This window comes from Sapajus apella, unplaced genomic scaffold, assembly GCF_009761245.1.
Source record: "Sapajus apella isolate SASKATOON/1434 unplaced genomic scaffold, GSC_monkey_1.0 scaffold71, whole genome shotgun sequence".
Taxonomy (NCBI): domain Eukaryota; kingdom Metazoa; phylum Chordata; class Mammalia; order Primates; family Cebidae; genus Sapajus; species Sapajus apella.
The window spans coordinates 10,465,278-10,490,690 of NW_022437011.1; the positions used below are offsets into that span (position 1 = coordinate 10,465,278).

A 25,413-nucleotide genomic window follows, 5' to 3' on the forward strand; every position below is an offset into this window, starting at 1 on the left:
ACGCAAAGCACTGATGTGAGGAAGTACTTACCCTGTAGCAGCTATTCACTCTGCAAGTATAAGACGAACTCTAAGCTGGGGCAAGATGGCACAGAGACAAGCATATACTAACCAGGGGTTTAATATAAATACAACCAGCACAGAAAAACCCAAAACTACAAAAACCAAAACCAGAATGTCATGTGGTGGAGGTAAAGGGCAGAATTTCTGACCCTTTGGCTCAGCTGCCCCTACCCCCAAATAAAAACCAACAAAGAGGACAATTCAGGACAATAAAGATTCATGCTAAACTGTGGGAGAGGGAAAAGGAATGATAGGGTGGGTGTGGGACAAGGAATGGCCATGTTAGATCACAGGGTCAGTTTGGACCCTGGGCTGAGAGGAGAAAGGCAAGGTCCCTCACCATAACTTAGGCCAAACCTAAGCTGTCAAGGAGGCTAAAGGGCCTGGGCCCATGTCCCTCCCAACCTTTGGGGTCAGATAGTGGCCACCCAGGCCTGCTGGGTTGGGGCCTGACACAGGCTCTGCCTGCCCATTCAGGCTGCCTCTAGAGAGAGAATGGAGTCACTGTCTAACCATGGTACCTGCCTCAGCCACAGCAGACCACAGGAGGCTGGCCCCGGACTCACTGAGTGCCTGCAGCAGCTGTGCAGACACAGCATCCTTGGCCACCTCATGCCCATCCTGCCCATCTAGGGTCAGCACAACCCAGATTAGGCCGCTGAAGGGTACTGGATGCCCAGGGATCACGACCTGGTACCAGAAGCGGTGCCAGCCAGCAGGCCCGGTGCCCAAACACTTGGTGAGGAACACAGGGCTCCCCAGCTTCATTCGTTGGCACAGCAACTGCAGGGCTGCCCGAGCCCCTTGGGACCCTAACTTGTCCCTTGCCAAGGCCAACTGGCTGCACTCTGGCTGTGGGGACCGCAAGGAGGGACCCACAAGTTGCTGGCGGAGTCGCTGCTTCAGATCTGGCTTGAGCCACTCCACAGCCACCGGCTCTCCACAGAGGTGTGATTGCCCTGCAGGAAAAAAAGCCAAGGGCAGATCTAAACCCTGGGTCCAAGCCTCCAGGCTGTAAGCCCTTTGGAGCAGCAAAGCAGGCCTGTAATTTGTGGCCTTCCCATTTCCTGGTAGTGTAACCAAGGGTAAGAAAAGAAGCCTTCAGGCTCCATTACTTGCAAAGGGAGTGTAACACAACTGCTACATTAGCAGTTTCCTTGGAGGAGTACTGATTAATGCAGGATTTGTCTGCCTCATAACCATCATAATGGCTAATCTTTACTGTGAAAACTTGCTATAAGTCAGTGTGCTCAGTACCATACACCCATTAAGTTATTTAATTCTCACAACAAGTCTGAGAAAACAGGTTCTATAGTAGTAAAAGGCTCAGTTGGATTCCCTTGAGCAAATCAATTTAACAGTTTCCTCATAGCTGGAGGGTCGTGTGCCTATTTTGCGGGGTGGGGGTGGGGGAATGTTGAGGATTAAGTCAGGAGATAATGCTCGGGAAGTGTTACAAACTTAGGTAAGTGGCGGTGGTAGCACCATTTTAAGTTTTAAAAACCTGAGATCAAATAGTAAAAGGTTGCAAATTCTGGCATGCTTGACTCTAACTAGTCTTGTAACTTTAACAGGCATGCTCAGTATAAAGTGCCTGGCAGAACCGGTTTGGCCCCAACCAGCCTCCCCCCACCAGCAGCCTACCTTCCACCAGGGCTTTTTTGGCCATGGCAGCGGCCCGGTGCGAGCTGAATTTGAGCAGAGCGATCTGCCCGGGCGCCGGTCCAGGGCTGGGCAGCAACCGCGCCTCCTGGAGGCCGGGACCCAGCGGCTGCAGCGCGAGTAACAGCGCGCGGCGGGTCAGATTCGGCGGCAGGCCGTCCACGCTCAGCTCACACTTCTCGGTGCTGCGGCACACGAGCAGCGTGCAGGACGGCCGCAGCGGGTGGTTGTGCAGCGTGGCGATGGCGGCCTGAGCGCCGCGCCGCGAGCTGTAGCGGGCATAAGCGAAGCCGCGGTTCAGGCCGCTGAAGGTCATCATCAGGCGGAACTCGTAGAGGCGGCCCACGCGCTGGAACAGCGGGATAAGCTGGTGCTCGTACACGTCCTGGGGCAGCCGCCCGATGAATACCTCTGATCCGGCTGGCGGCGGGCTCCCCACCCAGCCTGTGGGAAGGGGGCATGCGAGGCCACCATCATGAGACGCTTTCGAATTCTGAGCCGACGGACCCAGCGCGCGGGAGTGGGAGGCGATGTGAACAAAGGTCTGTGAAATGGGTTTACACCCGTACACTGGGTGGTTGGCATAATTACGTGACTGGGCTAAGGAGGGGGCCGGCACAGAGTAGGTACACCTTGAGACTGGCCCCCTCCCTCGACGGGGCGGGTGGACGTGGAGGCACAGTTCCTCCTTTGCGGGGGCATAAATCCGGGTAGTTCGCAGTTTCTGACAGTGAAGGCTCGGCGCAACCCCTCCCCCAAAGGGGGCTGGTCGGCACAGTAGAGGCTGGCCGGCTGGGACTATCGTACCTGGGGGTGGCCCGCCATACTTCCTTTGCCCGTTCACCTGCACCAGGCGGATGCCTGTCTCCCTGACCCACGCCTCCAGCGCCGCCTTGTTTTCTGGATTCACCCTCTCACACCACAGCTGAGAAGGAAAGGCAGGTTGGAATGGCGGATCGCCAAGCCCGCCCCCCACCTCTCCTGTGATACTGGGGTCCCTGAAGCCGACCCCCTCTCTAGCGGGGTTCACCGGCCCCCAAGTCGCCACCCGCTTACCTCACAATCCCGCTTGGACTGCATGGCTCTCCCGCAAGTCCCCTTGCACCCTCTTTAAAACTTCCTCCCCACCGGCCTCTGGAAGCTTCCCTACCCCTCCACCCCACAAGCTCTCATTGGCTCTGGGCGCCACCCCGCCCCCCAAGGGGGTGGAGGTATTCACTGCACGTGCGCCGCGGAGCTTCGCTCAGACCCTCAGGTGAAAGCTGCAAACACAAGCCGGCAAGTACGTCTGGGGGCTGCCTCCAGAGGAGGAGCTCCCAAGCGGGAGTCGCAGGGTAGACGCTGGAGGCAAGAACCTCAGGGTCACACGTTTACCGTCTTTCTCCCTTTTCCACCCCTACTGTGGTCTGCCCCAAAAGGCAGAGCTAGGCATCAGTGACACAAGCAGGCTCCATGGTTGAGGCATGAGGCATTTTATTGGACCTTCAGCGACTGGTTGCAGGGAGGCGTCTGCCTCATCTGGTGTGGGGCTCTGCAGATGACACCATCTCAGGCCGAGTTCTTGTAGCCCAGGAACACAAGACTGGATTAAGCTCCCAGGGCTTTGTATGAAAAAGGTGTAGTACCTGGCCATTTTTGCCAGTGATCAATAAAATAACCATCAAAAAAATTAAAAGTCTCTGTTCTGATCACTCTTCAGGTCTTGCTGAAATGGAAAAGTGCAAAGCAGCTGAAGTACATATGCAGTTTGTCTTAGCCTCAAATAGTGCCAGTCCCACTTCCTTTCCTCTGATAGTTTGCTTAGTTCAGCAGATGCAGAGGGGCTGGCCTGTTCTCCTTTTGATTTCCTCCACAAGGTCTTCTCTTCGGATGTCCACCTAGCCAGGATGGGAAAAGAAGGTGGTATAAGCAATTTCCATTCCCCTGCTCCCTGAGTACCAACAGTTTCCTCTAACCCTCTAGGCATCAGGGTTGTCTCAGCTGGGAGCAGGAACCTAATTAACCTCAGGCTAGAGTGTACCTCCTGGGGGTGCCAAGAAAACATAGGGTGTATGCACGGATGGATATCTCCCCCTACTAAGACCACAGTAACAGGTTAAACTCTCAAGTCCTTTATGAGTTGGTATTAATATGAATGCCAGGCTTTTGCTCAGGTCTCGAATGGGCATAGGCCTGCCAAAATAGCATACATTCCATGTCTCTTAGCCTTCCTGTCTGCCTTCCTCACCTCTTCCCTGCTAGTCACTGAACGGAGCTTGATGACCCCATCCTTGAGTTCCTGCTCGCCGATGATAGCCACCAGTGGGATGCCTGCCTCCTCACAGTACTGTAACTGGTTCAGTAGTTTTGGGTTCTTCCTGTACAGCAGCTCAGCCTGCAGGGAACAAGAGCAGAAGAGGAAGACTGGCTTCTGCTGTCCTCAGGGACACCCTCCTGGGTGTCCAAGCTGGCACCCTGTTCTTAGCTCCACCTCAAGAAGTTATGCCAGGATCCATTATGGGTGCACTTTATTCAGTTTGTACCCAGCACACCCAAGTTTGCTGCCACCCTGGGGCTTGCCTCCCATACCTTGATCCCAGCATCCCACAGTTCTGAGACAAGCTTTAGTCTCTCTTCTAGCAGCTTCTTCTGTGCAGATGCCACAAGCACCTGTGTCTCCGTGGTCCGTACCTTCTCCTCCAAAGCCTGGGGAAGGGGCAGATAAGAGTCAAAGCTGGGCTAACCCCTTCAAGGAGCAAACAAAGCAAGCTCTAGTCAGGATTTTGAGACCAGGCCCAACTCAGCTGTACCAGCACAGGGGCCTTGTCTTCTAATCTAGCATTTGGGCATAAGGTAGCTTTTAGAAGATAATGAGGACTAAACTGACTGACTTGTACGTGGACGTATCAGAATAAATAACCTAGGGCAAGGGTAAAGGTAACTTCTTTCTTTTTTTTTTTTTGAGACGAAGTTTCGCTCTGTCACCATGCTGGAGTGCAGTGGTGCGATCTTGGCTCACTGCAACCTCAGCCTCCTGGGTTCAAGCGATTCTCCTGCCTCAGCCTCCCGAGTAGCTGGGACTACAAGTGCTCGCCATCATGCCCAGCTAAGTACTGTATTTTCAGTAGAGATGGGGTTTCACCAGATTGGCCAGAGGAGTATCGATCTCTTGACCTTGTGATCCACCTACCTCAGCCTCCCAAAGTGCTGGGATTGCAGGTGTCAGTCAGCCACAGCACCCAGCCCCATGCCCCCGCAACACTTTTTTTTTTTTTTTTTTTTCTTTTGAGACAGGGTCTCTGTCACCCAGGCTGAAGTACGGTGGCATGATCACTGCAGCTCCAACCTCCCGAGCTCAAGTGATCCTCCCACGTCGGCCTCCCAAATACAGGCACACACCACCATGCTCAGCTAATTAAAAAAAAAAAATTTTTTTTTTTTTCTTTTTTTAATCTATAGAGACAGGGTCTCCATGTTGCCCAGCTGGTCCATGCAGTACCTTAAGGGTCCACCAAAGCATGCACACAGAATTACTACTATGAGCCTACCCCAGGTAATTAGATCACCCTGGGCAGTTCTAGTCCCTACTTACTATCTACCCATTTATGACACCATGCCTCTCACACTTCAGTTACAGGACATAGGTGGGGGTGTGTATGGGTGAGGGGAAAGGAGAATGCTGCTGCTGCTGCTGCTGCCCCTTGTCTTTTTCGGGACAACTATTTTCATAGTTTATACAACATAAGATGCCTACTGGAAGAATGATCTCAACTGGGAGACAGGTAGTTTCCATCCTTTAGAAAAGGCAAAGGGCTGTGGGGAGGTTGCCAGAGCATTTCCCAGAGGATGAAATGCAACCAGCCACTTAAGATCAGCAGCAACCAAGTGGGGCTTGGGGCCACAAGAGGCTTCCTTGGTGTTATTCTAGGTGCTAGACAGTCAAGGTAGCCATCTGAGGGACACCAGGGCCTCAGGCACATGCTTCCCATTTAGAGACAATATTATAGTGTAGTTAGTGGCAAGACTTTGGAGTCAGACTGCCTGGATTCAAATTCTGACTATCACTTACAAGTTTCAGGCCTTAAGCAAATTGTTTGATCTATAATGCTTCAGTTTTCTCATCTGGAAAATGCAATTAATAAAATTAGCTACTTGCAGAGGGCTGTGGTAAGAACTATATTTTGATAATGCATGAAAAGCACCAAGCACAGTGCCTGGCATGAGGCAGTAAAATGTTAAGTATTCTGTATTATGAGGACGATCTAGGTCGTGGATACACCAGCCCAAGTTTGTGACAGCCCTGAAGGAAGTAGGGACCTAGGGCAGAGGATTTATTGGAGAAATATTGTGGATTAAAGATCCATAAAACTGGCCTATAATGGGGTGGGAATCTGTAAAAAAGAGCAATAATCTTTTCTCCATTTCTGTGAGAGGCTCTCTGCCCAAAGCAGCACTACTTGCTCCCTTGGAGATCAGATAGCTTGGGTACCACCACTGCTCAGACTGTCTTCTACCCACTCCCAAGGACCTACCTCCAGTCTCTGTTCCACGATGGAGAAAATCCGCTCCACTCCAATGCTGAGTCCCACACATGGCACCTTGCGTCCTTTGGGGTCAAACATGCCCACTAGCCCATCATAGCGCCCTCCAGCAGCCACACTGCCCACACCCAGGGGCTCTTCCCCTGCCTGGGCTGGGGACTGTAGCAGCACTGCCTCATAGATCACCCCAGTGTAGTAATCCAGCCCTCGAGCAAGGCTCAGGTCAAAGGAGATCTGTGGAGATAAGAACATGGTCAGTGCCAGATTAAGATCAGGGACCTGAAGTCCCAGAGCTCAGAAGGGATCCCATCTCCAACTTGACTCACTTTGTCATCAATGCCAAATAGGGTCAGGTACTCAAAGAGCAGCTTCAGGTCTCTCAGGCCCTCCAAGGCCTGCTTGTTTTGGGACAGTTTAGGATCCTGGAGCAGCTGTTCCACCAGGGATACGCCACCTGGGGAGAGAGACTTGTGAGTGAAGCTGACAAGAAAACAAAAAAGGTAAGTGGGGGGGTGTTGACTTTCTTGCCTGAACTTTAGTTGCCTGTGCATGTGTGTGTACCTACATACACATACACACACATGCTTGCTCCCCTACATACACAGAAGAGTTTCAACTTTAGGACTGAGGGCAGTGGGATGGCTGCTGGGGAAGCTTGGTTCTGTTCCTCACCATGCTGCTGGACATAGTCCCCAATGCGGTCAGCCACCTCGGGTGCGAGGCCCTTCTCTCCTACCATCTCATTCTTCACTTCTTCCCAGGACACCTAGGCAGATAGACATCAGTCAGAGATCCCTGGGCAGCTTCTGCACCATATAGCAAGTACGTACTGTCCTCAGGAAACAGTCTTGGAGCAGTAGCTGCCCATCAGCCTACATCTTGGGGCTAACTTTCCTCTGGTGGGTATAGAGTCATGCACCTCTCTATCTTGTTTTCCGTTTCCCAAGGCAGGGTGGGATCTAAAAAAAGAAGTCAAGTACTTGGGTTGTTACCTTGTCCAACTTGTCTACTGAGGAGCAGATGGTACGGAACTTGCTGTCAGGAACACCACAGATGGCAAACATCCCATCTAGGATGCGCCGATCATTTACCTGCAGGGAACCAACACATAGTGAGGGGGGAATCTCTTTTCTTACATGCCCGGCAATAGTCATGGTCATTTGGGCTACTGGTCCCTCTGCACAAGGATCTTTTCTTGTGAGAGGCCAGGCCCAAATTTGCCCTCCCATCCTTGTCATCTCTGACCTTGACCAGGAAGTCGCCTATCTGAAGTGAACTCAGTATCTCGCACATGATCTTCAGGCACTCTGCATCAGGGATCATGGGATCAAAGTTTCCAGCAATGTCAAAATCCTACAGGGAGAGGGGTAGCCAGCAGTCTTCAGGGATTCACCTTTCTGAAGTGGGGGACTGTGGGAGCTCTGCTTTCTAGGAAGGCCTGTTTGTACTCAAGCATAGACTTTCTTCATTGTCTGATCATCAGCCCAGAGGTAAACCCCAGCATCCTTGGGCTTCTGACTAGTTTTGGTTTCTTTTCCATCTACTGGGTTATTCCTTCATTTTCTACTTCACCATATTCTTCTTAACTCCTCCTACTGGATGGGGTAATTATATGACTTTATTGCTTAGCCATTTTCCCTATTCATCCAGAAGCCCTGGCATCAGTCTGAATGATTTGATATATCAAAGCTAATTTCCTTATCTTCTGCTGTGATCCTATCACTGTGGTTTAAAATAAAGAGGACTGGACCAAGGGTTCTAGTCCTGACTTTGCCTTTCTTATCCCTCTGATCTCTTCATCTACTGGGTATCAAGTTTACTCATATGTAAAATGGAGAGACTTTATTCTCCTCCCCTCCCCACTCCACAGGGACATTGTGAAATCTGTATGAAAATACCGTAGAAATCTAAGAGCATTATCTGGTCATCCAGTTTGCTCAGGACACCAGGAGTACTCAAGAGATTCTGCTGGCTTGAGAGAGCCCCAAGTAACCCATCCCCGCTACAGTTTCCCAACACTCACACACTGGTAGAATTCCCGGTATCGGCCGCGGGTCATGGCTGGGTTATCCCGCCGATATACCTTTGCTATGTGGTAGCGTTTAATGTTGTTCAGTTTATTCATTGCCAAATACCGAGCAAAAGGAACCTGATGACAAAGAGTTAAGGAGAAAGCCCCTCCTATCAATGTCTGGAAGTTGATTATCATCACCAACAGAAGCTGAGGTTTAACTCCTCCCTGTATGGGTAAAACTGCCACCCATAAGATTAACAGCACTAATGAACATCAGAAAGAATCAACTGTGCTACCACATGGGGCAGCTGAAGGCTCAAAAAGGAATAAGGCACCTTTCTCTTTGGTAGTGTTGACTGGACTTTTTTGAGCAGGGCAAGGGGCTGGGCAGGTTGGCCACAGACCAGATAAAGGCCCCCATATGGGATTTCTAAGCAGATGATTCTCTGCGTAGCTTGGAGACAAAGGAAATGTGTTGCTGGTCCATTAAGGAGAATTTTTTCCACTGGCCAGGGCAGGGCAGAGGTATTCTGGAGCCAGGGGATAACTACAGAGTTGGAACTGGGCCTTGACATCAAGCTGATGTCTCACTCAGGATTCAGAAGATTTCTAAGGGTGCGTATGCTCTGTTTAGCCAAAGTCCCACTCCTGGTTTAGAGAAATAATTCCCCTAATCGCCAAAGACTTTGTATTTGATCCTACCTATGTCTGCCTATTCTTAAGCCTGAGCCCAGTGAGTGCCAATCCATCCAAAGTCTCAAGAGCCCAAGTTTGGAAAGATACAGTGAGGTCATAGCGAAGGGACAGCAGCTCTCCACCCTGGTCTTTCAGGTCATAGATAAGCTTGGAGTCTTCCCCATACTTTCCCGTCAGTGTTTCCTGGAGAAAACACAAGTAAATGTGGTCATAATAATAAATATAACAATTTAAAAGTTCTGAAAATAAAAATGACTGATTCCAACTTGTCTATATTTCCCTCTGCTTTTTATCCCAAATCTTAAGTCTTTGATGTAGTTATCATTAAAAGGAAACACTAATTTTGTTTTTTTTTCTATTTTGATTTTGTAACAGGGCTGAATTTTTTGTATTTTTTTTTTTTGCTTTTTTTTTTTTTTTTTTTTGAGACGGAGTTTCGCTCTTGTTACCCAGGCTGGAGTGCAATGGCGCGATCTCGGCTCACCGCAACCTCCGCCTCCTGGGTTCAGGCAATTCTCCTGCCTCAGCCTCCTCAGTAGCTGGGATTACAGGCACGCGCCACCATGCCCAGCAAATTTTTTGTATTTTTAGTAGAGACGGGGTTTCACCATGTTGACCAGGATGGTCTCGATCTCTTGACCTCGTGATCCACCCGCCTCTGCCTCCCAAAGTGCTGGGATTACAGGCTTGAGCCACCGTGCCCGGCTTGTATTTTTTTTTTACATTTTTGTCTCAAAAAACTTTCTTTCTTCAGACTCAACTTCTCAGCATGAAGTTTTTTTTTTTTTGAGACGGAGTTTCACTCATGTTACCCAGGCTGGAGTGCAATGGCGCGATCTCAGCTCACCGCAACCTCCGCCTCCTGGATTCAGATAATTCTCCTGCCTCAGCTGGAGACTGGTCTGTATCCACAACAGGAGTGGACCCTTTGGGCCCTTACTCTATTGTTGTCTTCTTTGTTATTCAAATGCCCACTCATCTACCATGTAGTTTCTTCTTGCCCATTCCTCACCTTTAGTTCAAATACAGGTGTGTCAATGACTTCTGCACCATGGCGCTTGAAGCAACGGATGATTACATCAAACACCTTCTCACGAACTGCCATCTGCCGGGGACTGTAGTCTCTTGTGCCCTTGGAGTTGAAATCAGTAAGAGAACCAGAAATGAGGTTTGAAAACCAAGAACAATATATTTTGGAAATATAAAAGGATGACCTCAATAATGAAAAAGCAAATCTTGCTCTAAACAGATTTTCCTACAGGCCACTGAATTTTAAAACAAGTACAAATAATTCCCTATTAATTCCCATACCCATTTGCTATCTGCCTTCCAAACTGTATTCCCTTTTAAGCTTGAGTCTATTTTCTAAAATTCTTAGAACCTTTTTCTTTAAGCCATTTTTCTAAAAACTCTGGGATAACAGAACATTTCCTGGCCTAGTAACAAACACCCACCTGAGACTGGGCACAGTGGCTCATGCCTGTAATCCCAGCACTTTGGGAGGCCAAGGCGGATGGATTGCCTGAAGTCAGGGGTTCGAGACCAGCCTGGCCCACATGGTGAAACCCTGTCTCTACTAAAAATATAGAAGTTACCCGGGTGTGGTAGCACACCCCTTGTAGTCTCAGTTATTCGGGAGGCTGATGCATAAGAATCCTTGAACCTGGGAGGCAGAGGTTGCAATGAGCTTAGATTGTGCCACTGCACTCCTGCCGAGGCAACAAACAAAAGGTGCCTGGAATCCCAGCTACTCAGGAGGCTAAAGGCAGGGAGAATCATTGAACCTAGGAGGCAGAGGTTGCAGTGAGTCGAGATGCAGTTGTTGCACTTTCATAGTTAAAACTGTTTGTTCTCGGCCGGGCGCGGTGGCTCAAGCCTGTAATCCCAGCAATTTGGGAGGCCGAGGCGGGTGGATCACGAGGTCAAGAGATCGAGACCATCCTGGTCAACATGGTGAAACCCCGTCTCTACTACAAATACAAAAATTCAGCTGGGCATGGTGGCGTGTGCCTGTAATCCCAGCTACTCAGGAGGCTGAGGCAGGAGAACTGCCTGAACCCAGGAGGCGGAGGTTGCGGTGAGCCGAGATCGCGCCATTGCACTCCAGCCTGGGTAACAAGAGCGAAACTCCGTCTCAAAACAAACAAACAAACAAACAAAAAACCAAAAAACTGTTTGTTCTCTAGTTTGTTTCTGGTAACAAGCCTATGACATAGGCTAGGCAGATAAATTTTATAGATGAAGTACAGGGTGTTGAGAAATAAAGTCATTACTTAAGGTTATTCAGCATATTTGTGGCAGTCAGGACTAGAACTGTGTTCTCCTTCCAGGTCAGAGCTTCCAATCTGGGCTTTTATACCCTACTCCAAAGTCTTTGGTTTCAAGACCTCTTTACACTATTCTTACTATTTATTAAAGACCTCAAAGTGGATTATACTTATCAATATTTACTGTATTAGAATTAGAACTGCCAAAATTTAAAAATATTTGTTCATTTAACAAATAACGTGTCTAGCCGGGTGCAGTGGCTCACGCCTGTAATCCTAGCACTTTGGGAGGCTGAGGTGGGTGGATCACCTGAGGTCAGGAGTTCAAAACCAGCCTGGCCATCATGGTGAAACCCCATCTTTAAACAAACAAACAAACAAAAAACAAATGTGTCAATTACATGTTAACACAAATAACATTTTAGAAAAAGGTAACTGTTGGCTGGGGATGGTGGCTCACACCTGTAATCCTAGCACTTTGGGAGGCCAAGGTGGATGGATCACCTGAGGTCAGGAGTTCAAGATCAGCCTGGCCAACATGGCAAAACCCTGTCTACTAAAAATACAAAAATTAGCCAGGTGTGGTGGTATGTGCCTGTAATCCCAGCCACTTGGGAGGCTAAGGCAGGAGAATCGCTTGAACCTGGGAGGCAGAGGTTGCAGTGAGCTGAGATCATACCATGCACTCCAGCCTAAGCAAAAGAGGGAAACTCTGTCTCAAAAAATAAATAAATAAATAAAATAAAGAAAAAGGTAACTGTTTTCCAAACAATTTAGTGAGAAGAGTGGAACTGATTTACATTACAGGCTTGAGCCACCGCGCCCAGCCCTAGCATAATCTTATTTTAACACTATAGTATGGAAATTTTCAAAGACACAACATAGAGAATAGTATTTTGGTCACCATTTATCCATTACCCACCTTCAACAACCATTAACATCTGCTATTCTTATTTCATTTAAACCCTGACATGTTTTTCTTAGTTAAAAATAAATCCCAGACATCATATCATTTCATCCATAAATACTTCAGTATAAATCTCTAACACATAAGGACATTAAAAAAACCCAACCAGGGCCGGGCGCGGTGGCTCAAGCCTGTAATCCCAGCACTTTGGGAGGCCGAGGCGGGTGGATCACGAGGTCAAGAGATCGAGACCATCCTGGTCAACATGGTGAAACCCCGTCTCTACTAAAAATACAAAAAATCAGCTGGGCATGGTGGCGCATGCCTGTAATCCCAGCTACTCAGGAGGCTGAGGCAGGAGAATTGCCTGAACCCAGGAGACGGAGGTTGCGGTGAGCCGAGATCACGCCATTGCACTCCAGCCTGGGCAACAAGAGCGAAACTCCGTCTCAAAAAAAAAAGAAAAAAACTCAGCCAGCACTTTGGGAGGCTGAGGCGGGCGGATCACGAGGTCAAGAGATCGAGACCATCCTGGCCAACATGGTGAAACCCCGTCTCTACTAAAAATACAAAAAAAATTAGCTGGGTGTGGTGGTGTGTGCCTGTAGTCCCAGCTACTTGGGAGGCTGAGGCAGGAGAAGGGCTTGAACCCAGGAGGTGGAGGTTGCAGTGAGCCCAGGTTGCGCCACTGCACTCCAGCCTGGCACCTGGTGACAGAGTAAGACTCTTCTGTCTCAAAAAAAAACAAAAAAAAAAAACAAAACCCCAAAGCCTCTATTATAACCAACAAAACTAATAGCAACTCTTTAATATTATCTAATGCTAAGCCATGGTCAGTTTTCCCCAGTTGCTTCAATAATATCTTTTTATGGTCAATTTATCTGAATCAGCTTCAAAACGAAGTCTATGTGTTGTAATCAGCTGATATGTCTATTTAATCTATAATAGTTTCCTCCCCTACCCCACTTTTTTTATTTAAAAAAAAAATCATTTATTAACTGAAGAAATTGGGTCATTTGTCCTAAAATTTTTTTTTCACATTCTAGATTTGGTGAATAAGATGCTTGATGTGTCATTTAACATGTTCCTCCATCTCTAGTATTTCCTGTAAATTGATAGTCCAAAGATCTGATTAGATTCAGGTTCAATTTACTTGGCAAGAGTATTTCATAGGTGGTGCTGTGTACTTCATAGGTGGTGCTGGGTACTTCTTATTGCATTACACCAGCAGGAACATCTGGTTGTCCTACTTTTAGTGATGTTGACACTGATCACTGGTGAGGACAGACTGATCCATCATAAATTCCACAATAAGCTTTTCATCTAATAGTTTGAATAATCACTGAGCATTACCACTTTGGGATTTTACACCGTCTCTTTAACCTTCAAATATATGTAGAAAGAAAAGGCTCAATGAATTTAGGAGCCCAAAGAGTTAATCTTAACACAAGGAAAACAGACCATCTCCCCTCTCCTTTGGAATTCAATTTCAAATACATTTATGAAATACAGTCATCCCTTAGTATCCAGAGGAGATTGGTTCCAGGCCCCGTGTGGATACCAAAATCCATGAATGCTCAAGCCCCTGATATAAAATTATATGCACATCCTCCTGTATACTTTAAATAGTCTCTAGTTTATTTATAATACAATGTAAATGCTATGTAAATAGTTGTTATACTGTACTTTTTATTTGAAATTTTTTACTGTTATATTAGATTTTAAAAGTTTTTTTTTTTGGCTGGGCGCAGTGGCTCATGCCTGTAATCCCAGTACTTTGGGAGGCTGAGGTGGGTAGATCACCTGAGGTTGGGAGTTTGAGACCAGCCTCATCAACATGGAGAAACCATGTCTCTACTAAAAATACAAAATTAGCTGGGTGTGCTGGGGCATGCCTGTAATCCCAGCGACTTGAGAGGCTGAGGCAGGAGAATTGCTTGAACCTGGGAGGTGGAGATTGTGGTTGGCCAAGATCATGCCATTGCACTGTAGCCTGGGCAACAAGAGTGAAACTTCATCTCAAAAAAAAACCACACCTTTTTCTTTTTTTTGTAAAGATAGGGTCTTGCTACGTTGCTCAAGCTGGTCTCAAACTCCTGGGCTCAAGTGATCCTCCCTTCTCGGCCTTCCAAAGTGGTGGGATTGCAGGTGTGAGCCACCACACTCAGCTAGATTTTTCTTTAATTATTTCTTTCCCCCTGAATGGTTTTGATCCACGGTTGGTTGAATTTATGAATGTGGGACCCTGGGATATGGAGGGCTGACTATACTATTTAGGCACCTAGTCTCAGTATCAGGGTAAATAAACCACATAAATATACCACATAAAGTTGGTGCAATAACAGAAATATGTATGAAGTGCCAAGAGAACCCAGATGAAGGGGTAAACAATTCTGTTTACAGAACTTACAGAAAGTGGAACTGAACTGGAAGATGAGCTAAGAATCTCCAGTCTCATTCCACTTTATTCTCCTTTACCTAGTTCTAGCCATATAGGTCATCTTCTAGTTCCTCAAAACCACCAAAGTTCTTTCCTGCTTCAGGGTTTCCATACTCTACGTGGACCTATCTTTGTCACACTCTTTCTCTTGCTATCTCTTACTCATCCATTAGATCAGTTAGTTTATCACTTCCTCAGTTAGCCTTTCTCAGATTCCCCAGTTCTCCCTTATTTTTCTCAGAGCAACCTTGTTAATTTCTTTATATCATTTTTCACAATATGTAATTACTTATCCATTGTGTGCGGGCGGATCACTTAAGGTCAGGAGGTCAAGACCAGCCTGACCAGTATGATGAAACCCCATCTCTACTAAAAATACAAAAATTAGCCGGGCATGGTGTGGGCACCTGTAGTCCCAGCTACTCAGGAGGCTGAAGCAGGAGAATCGCTTGAACCCGGGAGGTGGAGGCTGCAGTGAGCCAAGATTGCGGGCACTGCACTCCAGCCTGGGGGACAGAGGATACTCCCTCTCAAAAAAAAAAAACAAAAAAACAAAAAAAAAAACAGAAAAAGAAAAAGAAAAATCCACGTGTGGGATTATTTGTTCTAATGCTCCCTCCTTCAGTAGAATGTAAGCTCCATGAGGGTAGGCTATATTGTCCTTCATGGTATATTCAGTGCTTTGTACAGTGCTAGAGACACAGTAAGAGGTAAATACATATTTACCGAACGAATGAAGGAGTAGCAGCAGCAGGCTGACTCCCCTGATAACCCAGCGGGCCTACTTTCTGCCATTACTTTGCCATCCCAGAATGACTCAGGTAGAGTCCAGTCCAGCCCAGTGCCCAGAGCAACTGTCCTCTCCTCTTCAGTATTTCAGATTCTCCTCAATGGCATGGTTTAGGGAGGTAGAATTAGAGACCCTCTCAGTGGCTCCCTACAAGAATGATATTACCTTGGGGGTTTTGAGCACAAACTTCTGTTTGCTTTCATCAGGACCCAGCTGTGCCTTCAGTTTCAGCAGTTTTGCCACCTCCTCCTCGATCTGTGGAGGGAAACAAGGCGCTGGGCTATCCGTCTGTCACTGTCCTCCCTCCCCGCCCCATTCATTCAATATTCCTTCCTCATCAGAATCTCTCTGCTCAGGCCTAGCTTTGTTTCTCTCGGGACCCACCCCGGATGCCTCCCCACGCAGCCCACCTTCCTCCCTACAAGCCTGGTCCTTTCCCTCATATCCCTATCCTATGTCCCGAACATCCTGGCTTTACATCCTCTCAGGCTTTGCCGAGGCCCTCTCCCCTGCTGCTTGTCTCACCAGCTCGGCGCTGGCTTTCTGCTGCTTGAGGCCTCGCACGCGCTCTCCCTGCAGTTTCACCAGCTCCTCCAGTGCCGCACGCTCCGCCATCCCGTCTGCCCACTTGAGCCGACTGCTGCCTAGACCTGCTGTGGCTGTCTCAGCCTCAGCAAGGATGACTTCCGTCTATCGAGTCGCTGGCTCGCATGCCTAGAGAGCCTCCGTCAAGCACAAAAATTATTTCCGTCTCTTACCGGAAGTGCCGAAGCTGGCCACTAAGGTAACTTGGGAGGCTCGGAGCTTAGCTTTCGTGACTGGCGAGGTGCGCGAACACTCGAGTTATCCCAGGTGACCGGGTTTCGTCTTTGCAGCGCCCTGCACCCTTCCTGGAGTCCGACCCGCCTCCTTCCCAGGCCTTTTGTTCCTGTCCGGGAAATCCAGAGTCCTGCCGCGCGATGCCCCAGCTCGGACTTCTTCCCAGGAGGGCCTGGGCTGCGCTGCTCAGCCAGCTTCTGAGACTGCCCTGCTCTTCGTGCACCCAGGCGGTCCGTTGCCACAGCCAGGTGAGCGAGACAATTATCTCTGGTCTGACCCAGCTGGGCCTCCAGATCTGAAAGCGTAGACTTGTGGCCCGTATTCCAGTAGCGTTGCAGTCGGTTTTTATCGAGTGCCTACTATGTACTGACACCAAACTAAGAGATTTGGGTGCCTGGTCATTTAATCCTTGGAGCAATCTTGAGAGGTCGGAGATTTTATTTCCATTCTGCAGTTGAGGAAACGGAGGCTGCAAGATTAAATGAATGACTTATACACGGATACGTAGGAAGGGAATATTTTAATTCATATCCACGTTCTTTTTCCTGAAACTCTTCGACTCAAACAGTAATATTTTTAAGCAAAATGTATGAATATTCCTAATAGATGACTAAAGACCACAAGTAGACTGAGTTCACCTTAGAATTTACCTCAAAATGAATCTCAGAAAAACATTTTCGGATTTCAGAGATTTTTGGATTTTGGAATTGCAGATAGGGGATTATGGACTTGAATTTGAACTTCTTTTGGGGCTCATAATCGCCATAATCTGGAACTACCACATCTATTTTTGGAAGGGCTGTCAGCTTGCTGGTTATATCACTGATTAAGTTTTGCCTTACTTCGGAAAGATTCATGCCCTCTTAGCAGATGCTTTGCGGTATCATGAACAGGTTTCAAGTCTTTTATTAGTATCCAGTCACAGCATCTTACCAGTCTGAGTTTTTTAGTTCATTCTATAAATCCGTATCTTTTCATTCCGCACGCTTGTTCTGTGTCCTTGAGCTAGTTCCTTTGTCTTAATCTTACAATTTTCCTATCTCAAAACCTGATGACCAGTGCTGCCTTATTAAAAATTATTATTTTTTGGCCAGGTGCAGTGGATCACGCCTGTAATCCCAGCACGTTGGGAGGCTGAGGCGGGTGGATCACCTGAGGTCAGGAGTTTGAGACCAGTCTGACTAATATGGTGAAACCCTGTCTCTACTAAAAATACAAAAATTAGCTCGGCGTGGTGGTGAGCATCTGTAATCGCAGTTACTCAGGAGGCTGAGACAGGAGAATCGCTTGAACTTGGGCGGTGGAGGTTGCAGTGAGCTGAGCTTGCACCACTGCACTCCAGCCTGGGTGACAGAGTGAGACTCTACTTACTTTTGCTGTTTGAGTAGGAACTGTGAACTGGAGAAGAACATCATAATCCCTACCCCTAAGTGGTTGGTGTTGGTAGTGGTGGGTTATCCAGTGCCTTCATTATTCTCAGAATTTTTTTTTGAGGTGGAGTTTTGCTCTTGTTCCCCGGGCTGGAGTGCAGTGGCGCCATCTCTGGGCTGGAGTGCAGTGGCGCCATCTCTGCTCACCTCATTGCAGTCTTGGCTCACCAAAACCTCTGCCTCCTGGGTTCAAGTAATTCTCCTGCCTTAGCCTCCCGAGTAGCCCGAATAGCTATTACAGGCATGTGCCACCACACCCAGCTAATTTTTTGTATTTTTAGTAGAGGTGAGGTTTCACTATGTTAGCCAGGATAGTCTCAATCTCCCAACCTCAGGTGATCCACCCACCTCAGCCTCTCAAAGTGTTGGGATTACAGGCGTGAGCCACTGCACCCATCTGTTCTCAGATTCTTTTTTTTTTTTTTTTTTTTTTTTTGAGACGGAGTTTCGCTCTTGTTACCAAGGCTGGAGTGCAATGGCGTGATCTCGGCTCACCACAACCTCCGCCTCCTGGGTTCAGGCAATTCTCCTGCCTCAGCCTCCTGAGTAGCTGGGATTACAGGCACGCGCCACCATGCCCAGCTAATTTTTTGTAGCTTTAGTAGAGACGGGGTTTCACCATGTTGACCAGGATGGTCTCGATCTCTTGACCTCGTGATCCACCCGCCTTGGCCTCCCAAAGTGCTGGGATTACAGGCTTGAGCCACCGTGTCCGGCTTGTTCTCAGATTCTTAAACTTTGAGAATATTAGAAATCCAGCGGGGTGCGGGTGGCTCACGCCTGTAATCCCAGCACTTTAGGAGGCCAAGGCAGGTGGATCATGAGGTAGGACTATGAGACCAGCCTGGCCAACATGATGAAACCCCATCTCTACTAAAAATAAAAAAATTAGCTGGGCATGGTGGCATGCACCTGTAGTCCCAGCTACTCAGGAGGCTGAGGCAGGAGAATTGCTTGAACCTGGGAGGCAAAGGTTGCAGTGAGCTGAGATCATGCCACTGCACACCAGCCTGGGTGACAGAGCAAGACTCTGTCTCAAAAAAAAAGCCATATACAGTGAGGAAGCTTGTGTGGTGAAGACCTGACCTCATATATATTACGTGTGTAATTGTAGATACAACATGGGTTCTTTAGGGTGGGACTGAGATTGGGTTAGATGAAATGGTGTTCTGGCTTCCTGTTGCTCAGGGTGAAGAGCCTTTGCAGGTTGGTGGTCAACAGGGTCAGTGATGCCACAGGTCTGGCCTTTGTCCAGAGGAGCCACATCTTTCATTCTTCTGCCAGGTTGCAGGGGCAGTGTTAACATCTCAACTGAAAGCACATCAAAAGAAGCCAAATTTCATTATCAAGACCCCAAAGGTAATACTTTTTGTCTACCCTATCCCATTAGAGTGCCTTGGAGGACTGACTTCTGCCTTGCATGTCTCTCTGACCCCTTTTAATGTCCATTAAAGTAAATTTTAAAAATATATACCATTCTTGAGGTGGGGCTCAGAGTCATTTGAACTCAATAGATTTCAGCTCCAGACCTGACATTATATAATAGGTATAGTTTAACTCCTTGTCTGAAGTGGCCTTATTTTTTGTTTTTGTTTTCACTGTTGCTGCTTTCTGTTTCCAGGGTACCAGGGATCTCAGTCCTCAGCAGATGGTTGTGAGGGAGAAAATTCTTGATTTGGTTGTCAGCTGCTTTAAACGTCATGGAGCAATGGGGATGGATACGCCAGCATTTGAGCTGAAGGTAAGAGAAGAAAAAGTATGCGCAACCTCACTCACTTCTTCACTGGCCTCCAGTGTCCCAAAGGGCTTCTCATCTGCGTTTTGGGTCATCCTTTGAACTGTGGCTCATTCTGTTTGACCCCTACAGGAAATGCTCACTGAGAAGTATGGAGAGGGCTCTGGGCTCATGTATGATCTGAAGGATCAAGGTGGAGAGCTGTTGTCCCTCCGTTATGACCTTACTGTATCCTTTTGAGTACTGGAGCCTGACCTATCTCTTTCCAAATCCAGAGGTCTTTCTCTGACAAAAGTGCAGAAACTGACCTTGGAATCTTAGAGATCCATTGGCGTAGCCTTTACTTCTAGTTTCTCCCAGAAAGCAGTTCTGTTAGGGGAGCTTGGCCAGGCCATATAAATCCCAATGTGTCCTCTACCTAATAGTATATGAGAAATAACTGGTTGGGAACTACTGCTTTTAAGCTAAACTGAAAAACTTTTGTTATTGTTTGTGTTTAATGTACTACTGTAAAGCATACAAAAACAGGCCCGGCTCCCATAACAGAACTGTCATTTAACTCTAATGAGTATCATAATCCTTTGAGGGAGCTTGCAGAAGCACAGATATTTGGCCGTAGTAGATTCTTAGCTAATTATGTAGCTGGAATGGGGCTCAATTATGTATATTTAAAAAAAATCTTTTTTGGCTGGATATGGTGGCTCACGCCTGTAATCTTTGGTCATGATTACTTCGGGAGGCCGAGGTAGGTGGATCACCTGAGGTCAGAAGTTGAAGACCAGCCTGGCCAACTTGTGGAAATCCCGTGTTTACTCAGCTCCTGCTGTGCTCTGGGGCTGTCAGGGTCCTGACTCTAGTTTGGGACTGACTGTAGCATTGTCCCCACAGATCTCCTTTGACCTAAAAAATGAGCAGGGCATGGTGGTGGGCACCTATAATCCCAGCTACTTGGGAGGCTGAGGCAGGAGAATCACTTGAACCCAGGAGGTGGAGGTTGCAGTGAGCTGAGATCATACTGTTGCACTCCAGCCTGGGTGACGAGTGAAACCCGGGCTCAAAAAAAAAAAAAAAAATAATGTTTTTTTTTTGTGTGTGTATATGGAGATGGGGTCTTTGTTGCCCAGGCTGATCATAAACTCTTTGCTCCAAGTAATCCTCCCACCTTGGCCTCCTAAAGTGCTGGGGTTACAGGTGTGAGCCACTGCATCTGGCCAACAATCTGCATTTTAAACAAGCATTGTGGGTAATTAAGATGCGTGTGGACCTTTCCCTGTACTTTCAGAAACAGTAGCTTAGAAGTTGTTAGGCAAATCCAAGTTCTGAAGCTTGACTATTTTGAGATGATTGGGAGTTGATCTGAATGGGCAGAAATGACCCAGACCTGAAATTAGTTCTTGGTTCACTTCTATCTCTGCTTCTCTTGTTTTCTGCTGAACTTTTAGTTTTGCTAGGTGAGATATCTTCATTTGACATTATTCAATATATATTGAATGCCAAGCACTGCTAGGACTTGGGGATAGTGGAAATAAGGAAAGGTCCTTGTTCTCACCCTAGCAGATGAGATCCAGTTGATAGAGGCCCAGTCCTCCCTAATGTCTGTATCCTGGGCCTAACCTTTGGATGCAGTATCCCTCTTCCTTAACCCATTTATGTGAGGTTCCCTTCGCTCGTTATCTGGCCATGAATAAGGTGAAGAAGATGAAACGTTACCATGTTGGAAAAGTGTGGCGGCGAGAGAGCCCAACTATAGTCCAAGGCCGCTACAGGGAGTTCTGCCAGTGTGTAAGTGACCTGATGGGAGCAGCAAAGTTTGATAGTTCTAGGGGCCACAACCTTGAAATTAGCTGGATAATGGAAGTTTTTTCCTTTTTCTTTGCTGTAGGATTTTGACATTGCTGGTCAGTTTGACCCTATGATCCCTGATGCAGAGTGTTTGAAGATCATGTGTGAAATCTTAAATGGATTGCAGTTGGGAGACTTTCTCATTAAGGTGAGGCCAGGGCTGAGAACTGTGGGAGAAGTCTGGATTTGGCCTGATACTGTTTATGCAAGTCCCAAACTTAGGTGACTCCAACCCTTAAGCCTGCAACTCTACGACTTTCTTAGTAAAGCTGTTGTATTTCCTATATGTCTGTTCTCTTCCTGTGAAATTTCCATCCTTTTTATATGTCAGGAAAGTAGGTACTGCCATTGTTTTAAGTGAAAGGGCATTGACAAGCACCTGGGTTATTTCCATTGAGTTCACAGGTAAATGACCGGCGGATTGTGGATGGGATGTTTGCTGTCTGTGGTGTTCCTGAAAGCAAGTTCAGTACCATCTGCTCCTCCATAGATAAACTAGACAAGGTAACAAAGAAGACATGCTTCAGTAGACCCTCTCTAGCTTCTGCCTTGCCCTCAAATCTATACCACTAGTGAAAAATAAGGAGATAGTGGCTGGAAGTGGACTGTTTTGGGGAGGAAGATAAAGAGACATATTTTGAAGCAAAATCTGAGTCATGCTGTACATTGGGGATTGTGACTGAATTTCTTAAGCTGTCTCTGACTTTGCTGAGTATACAGTTAGCTACTTGTGATGTATATACTCAATGAAAGTGAGTTGTCCTTTTCCAGTTTGAGAAAGAAAGATCTGGGGCTTGGCTAATGTTTGGGTGTTTATGCAGATGGCTTGGAAAGATGTGAGACATGAGATGGTGGCAAAGAAAGGCCTGGCTCCTGAGGTGGCTGATCGAATTGGGGACTATGTCCAATGTCATGGTAAGAACCAGGGTTTTCAGAGCTGTGATAGAACCAGGCTGAGGGTAGTATGTGCTCAGATTCTACCTCTGAAACAACTCCTTTCTGTAGATAGCTAAGTTGCAGTGCCTGGCCTGAATTTAATTTCTCTTTTACTTATTGTAACAACTTTGTGTCTTCAGATAGCAAAGGTAGAGGCAAAGGAGGAGGATTTTGTCATGTGAGACTGGGATCTTTTCTTTTTTTTTTTTTTTTTTTTTTTTTTAAAGAAAATGAAGACTAGCTAGAGCACATCAGGGATAATTTTGAATGAAACACATCTGGGTGAACAGCAGAGACCTTATTTCTTTCCAGGTGGAGTATCCCTGGTAGAGCAAATGTTTCAGGATCCCAGACTATCCCAGAACAAGCAGGCCCTGGAGGGTCTGGGAGACCTGAAGCTGCTATTTGAATACCTGACTTTATTTGGAATTGCTGAGAAGGTAAGCTGAGTTGCAAATGGACCTCCTACTGAGCTGTAGGGCTCTCAGGGTCCTGAGTCTAGTTTGGAACTGACTGCAGCCTTGTCCCCACAGATCTCCTTTGACCTAAGTCTGGCTCGGGGCCTGGACTACTATACAGGAGTGATCTATGAAGCAGTGCTGCTACACACTCCAACTCAGGCTGGGGCGGAGCCCCTGAGTGTGGGCAGTGTGGCTGCTGGTGGGCGCTATGATGGGCTGGTGGGCATGTTTGACCCCAAGGGCCACAAGGTGCCATGTGTGGGACTCAGCATTGGGGTTGAGCGAATCTTCAACATTGTGGAGCAGAGGATGAAGGTAGGTCCTAGGTAGGTGTGAGGTGGGGCTGGAGGCCTAAAATCTTCCAGTTTGTGGAGGTGCAGTTGGAGTGGTTTTCTGATGATTCTTTTTGTCTTGATTTTTGGAATTACTGGTGGAAAGGAGGTTTTCATTAGTTTTACTTTCTTCTCTTTTTTTTTTTTTTTGAGACAAGTCTTGCTCTGTCACCCAGGCTGGAGTGCAGTGATGCAATCTCAGCGCACTGCAACCTCTGCCTTCCGGGTTCAAGCAATTCTTCTGCCTCATCCTCCCAAGTACTGGGATTACAGGCATGTGCCACCGTGGTTGGCTAAGTTTTTTTTTGCATTTTCAGTAGAGACGGAGTTTCACCATATTGGCCAGACTGGTCTCAAACTCCTGACCTTGTGATCCACCTGCCTCAGCCTCCCACAGTGCTGGGATCACAGGCATGAGCTGCCACACCCGGCCACTTTCTTTTCTCTTATCAGACTTTTGGTGAGAAGGTACGGACTACAGAGACTCAAGTGTTAGTGGCCACACCACATAAGAACTTTCTCCAAGAACGGTTGAAGCTTATTGCAGAGCTTTGGGATGCTGGAATCAAGGTATGGTGAAGCTGATGTCTCAGCCATCTGGGTATGTGTGGATCTAGGAGCCAGGGCTATTTCTACCTTATGCCTAGGGTGGAACTCAAAACTGTTTTAGTCCACTAGCTACTAGAGTGTCTTTTTAGGGTAGGAGGACTAGCCACTTTATCTCTGGGTTTCTTGGATATCCATGTTCCTGAGGTTTGTGTGCTGTGTTCACTTCTAAGTCCCTTACTCTGTCTTGATCCTTTTCAGGCAGAGATGCTATATAAGAACAACCCCAAACTGTTAACCCAGCTGCACTATTGTGAGAGCACGGGCATTCCACTGGTGGTCATTGTTGGTGAGCAAGAACTGAAAGAAGGGGTCGTCAAGATCCGTTCAGTGGCCAGCAGAGAGGAGGTTAGTGGGAGCAGCGGAAATAGAAGGGACAAAGTGTTTCTGCCTTTACCGGATTTTTTAAGAAATATGTATCTTCTGGCTGAGAAATTATCTTCATGGTTAATAGTGGTAGAGATGAACAAAGACCTGCTCCAAATAACCATTGCAGCCTGTGAGTATTGGAAGGGTGGCCAGAAGAAAGGCAAATGAAATCCGATTGGGTGTTTTGAGACTAATCAACATAATAGACATAGATCAGGTGTTTGAATCCCTTTAGTCTTGAGGGTTTACGTTCTCCAGGTCAGCCCACACTGCTCCTTACTGGTTGTGTAAATAATGGGAGCAGATGCAGCGTAAAAAGAATCTGGAAAAATAGTGACTAAGGAGCTAGTACCACTTTCTAGTTTGTCACATGAGGATTCTCTTATGTTTCAGGTGGCCATTAAACGGGAAAATCTTGTGGCTGAAATTCAGAAGCGCCTGTCTGAGTCTTGATCCTCTGCTGCTCTTTGTCAAAAAGGTTTCCTCTAGAACTGAGTTCCTCTGGAACTGAGTGATGGACTTAACAACAGCTGGCCAGGATGGGCCTCAAATACCTTCTGCCTTCTCCATCTTTCCTGGGTAGAGAACTATAGAAGACTCTGAGGACTCCTGGGCTAATGTGAGCAGCTATTCTGCATGTGTGCAGATGGCTGATTGTGAAAGAGACATGCTTTAGCTGCAGAGGCAAATTTGAAGTACCACTGAATGCTGTCAAGAGGTACTGAGATTGTTGCTGTGAGCGAGGCTCTGGGAGAGTCACCTCAGGCCGAGGATTCTGAACCATTGAGATCAGAAACCAGATACTTAGCCTTCTACTGTAGCTACGGAACCAGATTCTTGTGAATTTGTCCACAACCAGCCCTTGGCTTGTCTGGGGAGTTTTTGGAAGACAGCAAGGAGGGGCAATGGCTGCTTTAAGCTTTGTTTGAGGACAGATGCTATCCTAAGGGCATGGCAGTACCCATGTTGATTTGACATTGCTGTAGCCCATCCATTGCTAACAATAGCAGGTTGGGGCTGTATGCTTAATAATCTTGAACACTGAACTAAATAGGTGACTTGACAAGGTGGAGATCTGATATTTTCAGATTTTGGAGACCATTTCCTGTGCCAGAATCACTGCTGTAATTTCCATGCCATGGAGGCTGTTCTAGAAGTGGTTGGATAACATGTTAAATAAAATATTAAGTGTAGTAGTTTGGGTAATTTATTATTGTTGTTATCAAGGGCTTGGTTTGCACAGAGCATAGAAAATGCTTGAGTGTACCCTGGAGAATTCTGTGAGCTAGGAGTAACCTCCCTGGGATGATGCTTCTATATTCAGTGATGAACAGCCACAGAAGCCTGTTTCCTTCTGTCCCCTCAAGAGGTAGTTTTATTGCTAAACATCAACATACAGTGAGCCAGCATGCCAGAGCGATTCGCTCTAGTGTTGTTGATGACTGGCCTTTCCAAATCCAATTATGCTGATTAAATTATGTCCTACTATAAATTTCCCCAGATGATGGAAAAATTAGTGAACCA

General features: G+C 47.1%; 3 protein-coding genes across 5 annotated transcripts; 1 reads left to right on the forward strand and 2 right to left on the reverse strand.

Annotated features, from left to right (window-relative positions):
- Positions 1-72: 72 nt before the first annotated feature.
- On the reverse strand, positions 73-3,052 carry DND1 (DND microRNA-mediated repression inhibitor 1). 2 transcript variants are annotated; one of them, XM_032250463.1, is made up of 4 exons: positions 2,782-3,052; positions 2,533-2,650; positions 1,708-2,169; positions 73-1,022 (listed from the first exon to the last, which is right to left on the reverse strand). In XM_032250463.1, exons 1-4 carry the CDS (start codon positions 2,803-2,805, stop codon positions 565-567), a joined length of 1,062 nt encoding a protein of 353 aa, XP_032106354.1. In that variant the 5' UTR covers positions 2,806-3,052; the 3' UTR covers positions 73-564. The 2 variants fall into 2 exon arrangements, with proteins under 2 accessions (XP_032106354.1, XP_032106353.1); XM_032250462.1 differs by having other exon boundaries at positions 1,708-2,650.
- Positions 3,053-3,176: 124 nt separating this feature from the next.
- On the reverse strand, positions 3,177-16,069 carry HARS1 (histidyl-tRNA synthetase 1). Its single transcript, XM_032250451.1, has 13 exons — positions 15,885-16,069; positions 15,525-15,614; positions 9,968-10,087; positions 9,043-9,138; positions 8,269-8,394; positions 7,491-7,598; positions 7,238-7,336; positions 6,918-7,011; positions 6,572-6,699; positions 6,237-6,479; positions 4,294-4,410; positions 3,953-4,099; positions 3,177-3,602 (listed from the first exon to the last, which is right to left on the reverse strand). The coding sequence occupies exons 1-13, from the start codon at positions 15,972-15,974 to the stop codon at positions 3,531-3,533; spliced, it is 1,530 nt and encodes a 509-aa protein (XP_032106342.1). The 5' UTR covers positions 15,975-16,069; the 3' UTR covers positions 3,177-3,530.
- A 31-nt stretch (positions 16,070-16,100) lies between these two features.
- HARS2 (histidyl-tRNA synthetase 2, mitochondrial) lies at positions 16,101-25,085 on the forward strand. Of its 2 annotated transcripts, none has more exons than XM_032250452.1 (13): positions 16,101-16,426; positions 18,893-18,967; positions 19,230-19,349; positions 19,476-19,571; positions 21,000-21,125; positions 21,226-21,333; positions 21,591-21,689; positions 22,007-22,100; positions 22,434-22,561; positions 22,655-22,897; positions 23,368-23,484; positions 23,722-23,868; positions 24,283-25,085. In XM_032250452.1, the coding sequence occupies exons 1-13, from the start codon at positions 16,319-16,321 to the stop codon at positions 24,340-24,342; spliced, it is 1,521 nt and encodes a 506-aa protein (XP_032106343.1). In that variant the 5' UTR covers positions 16,101-16,318; the 3' UTR covers positions 24,343-25,085. The 2 variants fall into 2 exon arrangements, with proteins under 2 accessions (XP_032106343.1, XP_032106344.1); XM_032250453.1 differs by having other exon boundaries at positions 16,105-16,426; positions 18,797-18,967.
- Positions 25,086-25,413: the final 328 nt, after the last annotated feature.

Coding starts and splice junctions, on each gene's coding strand:
- DND1 (XM_032250462.1), bottom strand. CDS start 2,805: ATGCAGTCCAAGCGGGATTGTGAG. Junction 2,651..2,781: donor AGTCCAAGCGGGATTGTGAG/GTAAGCGGGTGG, acceptor TTTCCTTCTCAG/CTGTGGTGTGAGAGGGTGAA. Junction 1,023..1,707: donor CAAAAAAGCCCTGGTGGAAG/GTAGGCTGCTGG, acceptor TTTTTCCTGCAG/GGCAATCACACCTCTGTGGA.
- HARS1 (XM_032250451.1), bottom strand. CDS start 15,974: ATGGCGGAGCGTGCGGCACTGGAGGAGCTGGTGAAACTGCAGGGAGAG. Junction 4,100..4,293: donor TGTGGGATGCTGGGATCAAG/GTATGGGAGGCA, acceptor TGTTCCCTGCAG/GCTGAGCTGCTGTACAGGAA. Junction 3,603..3,952: donor CAGTGACTAGCAGGGAAGAG/GTGAGGAAGGCA, acceptor CATCCTGGCTAG/GTGGACATCCGAAGAGAAGA.
- HARS2 (XM_032250452.1), top strand. CDS start 16,319: ATGCCCCAGCTCGGACTTCTTCCCAGGAGGGCCTGGGCTGCGCTGCTC. Junction 21,334..21,590: donor TGGGAGACTTTCTCATTAAG/GTGAGGCCAGGG, acceptor TTGAGTTCACAG/GTAAATGACCGGCGGATTGT. Junction 23,869..24,282: donor CAGTGGCCAGCAGAGAGGAG/GTTAGTGGGAGC, acceptor CTTATGTTTCAG/GTGGCCATTAAACGGGAAAA.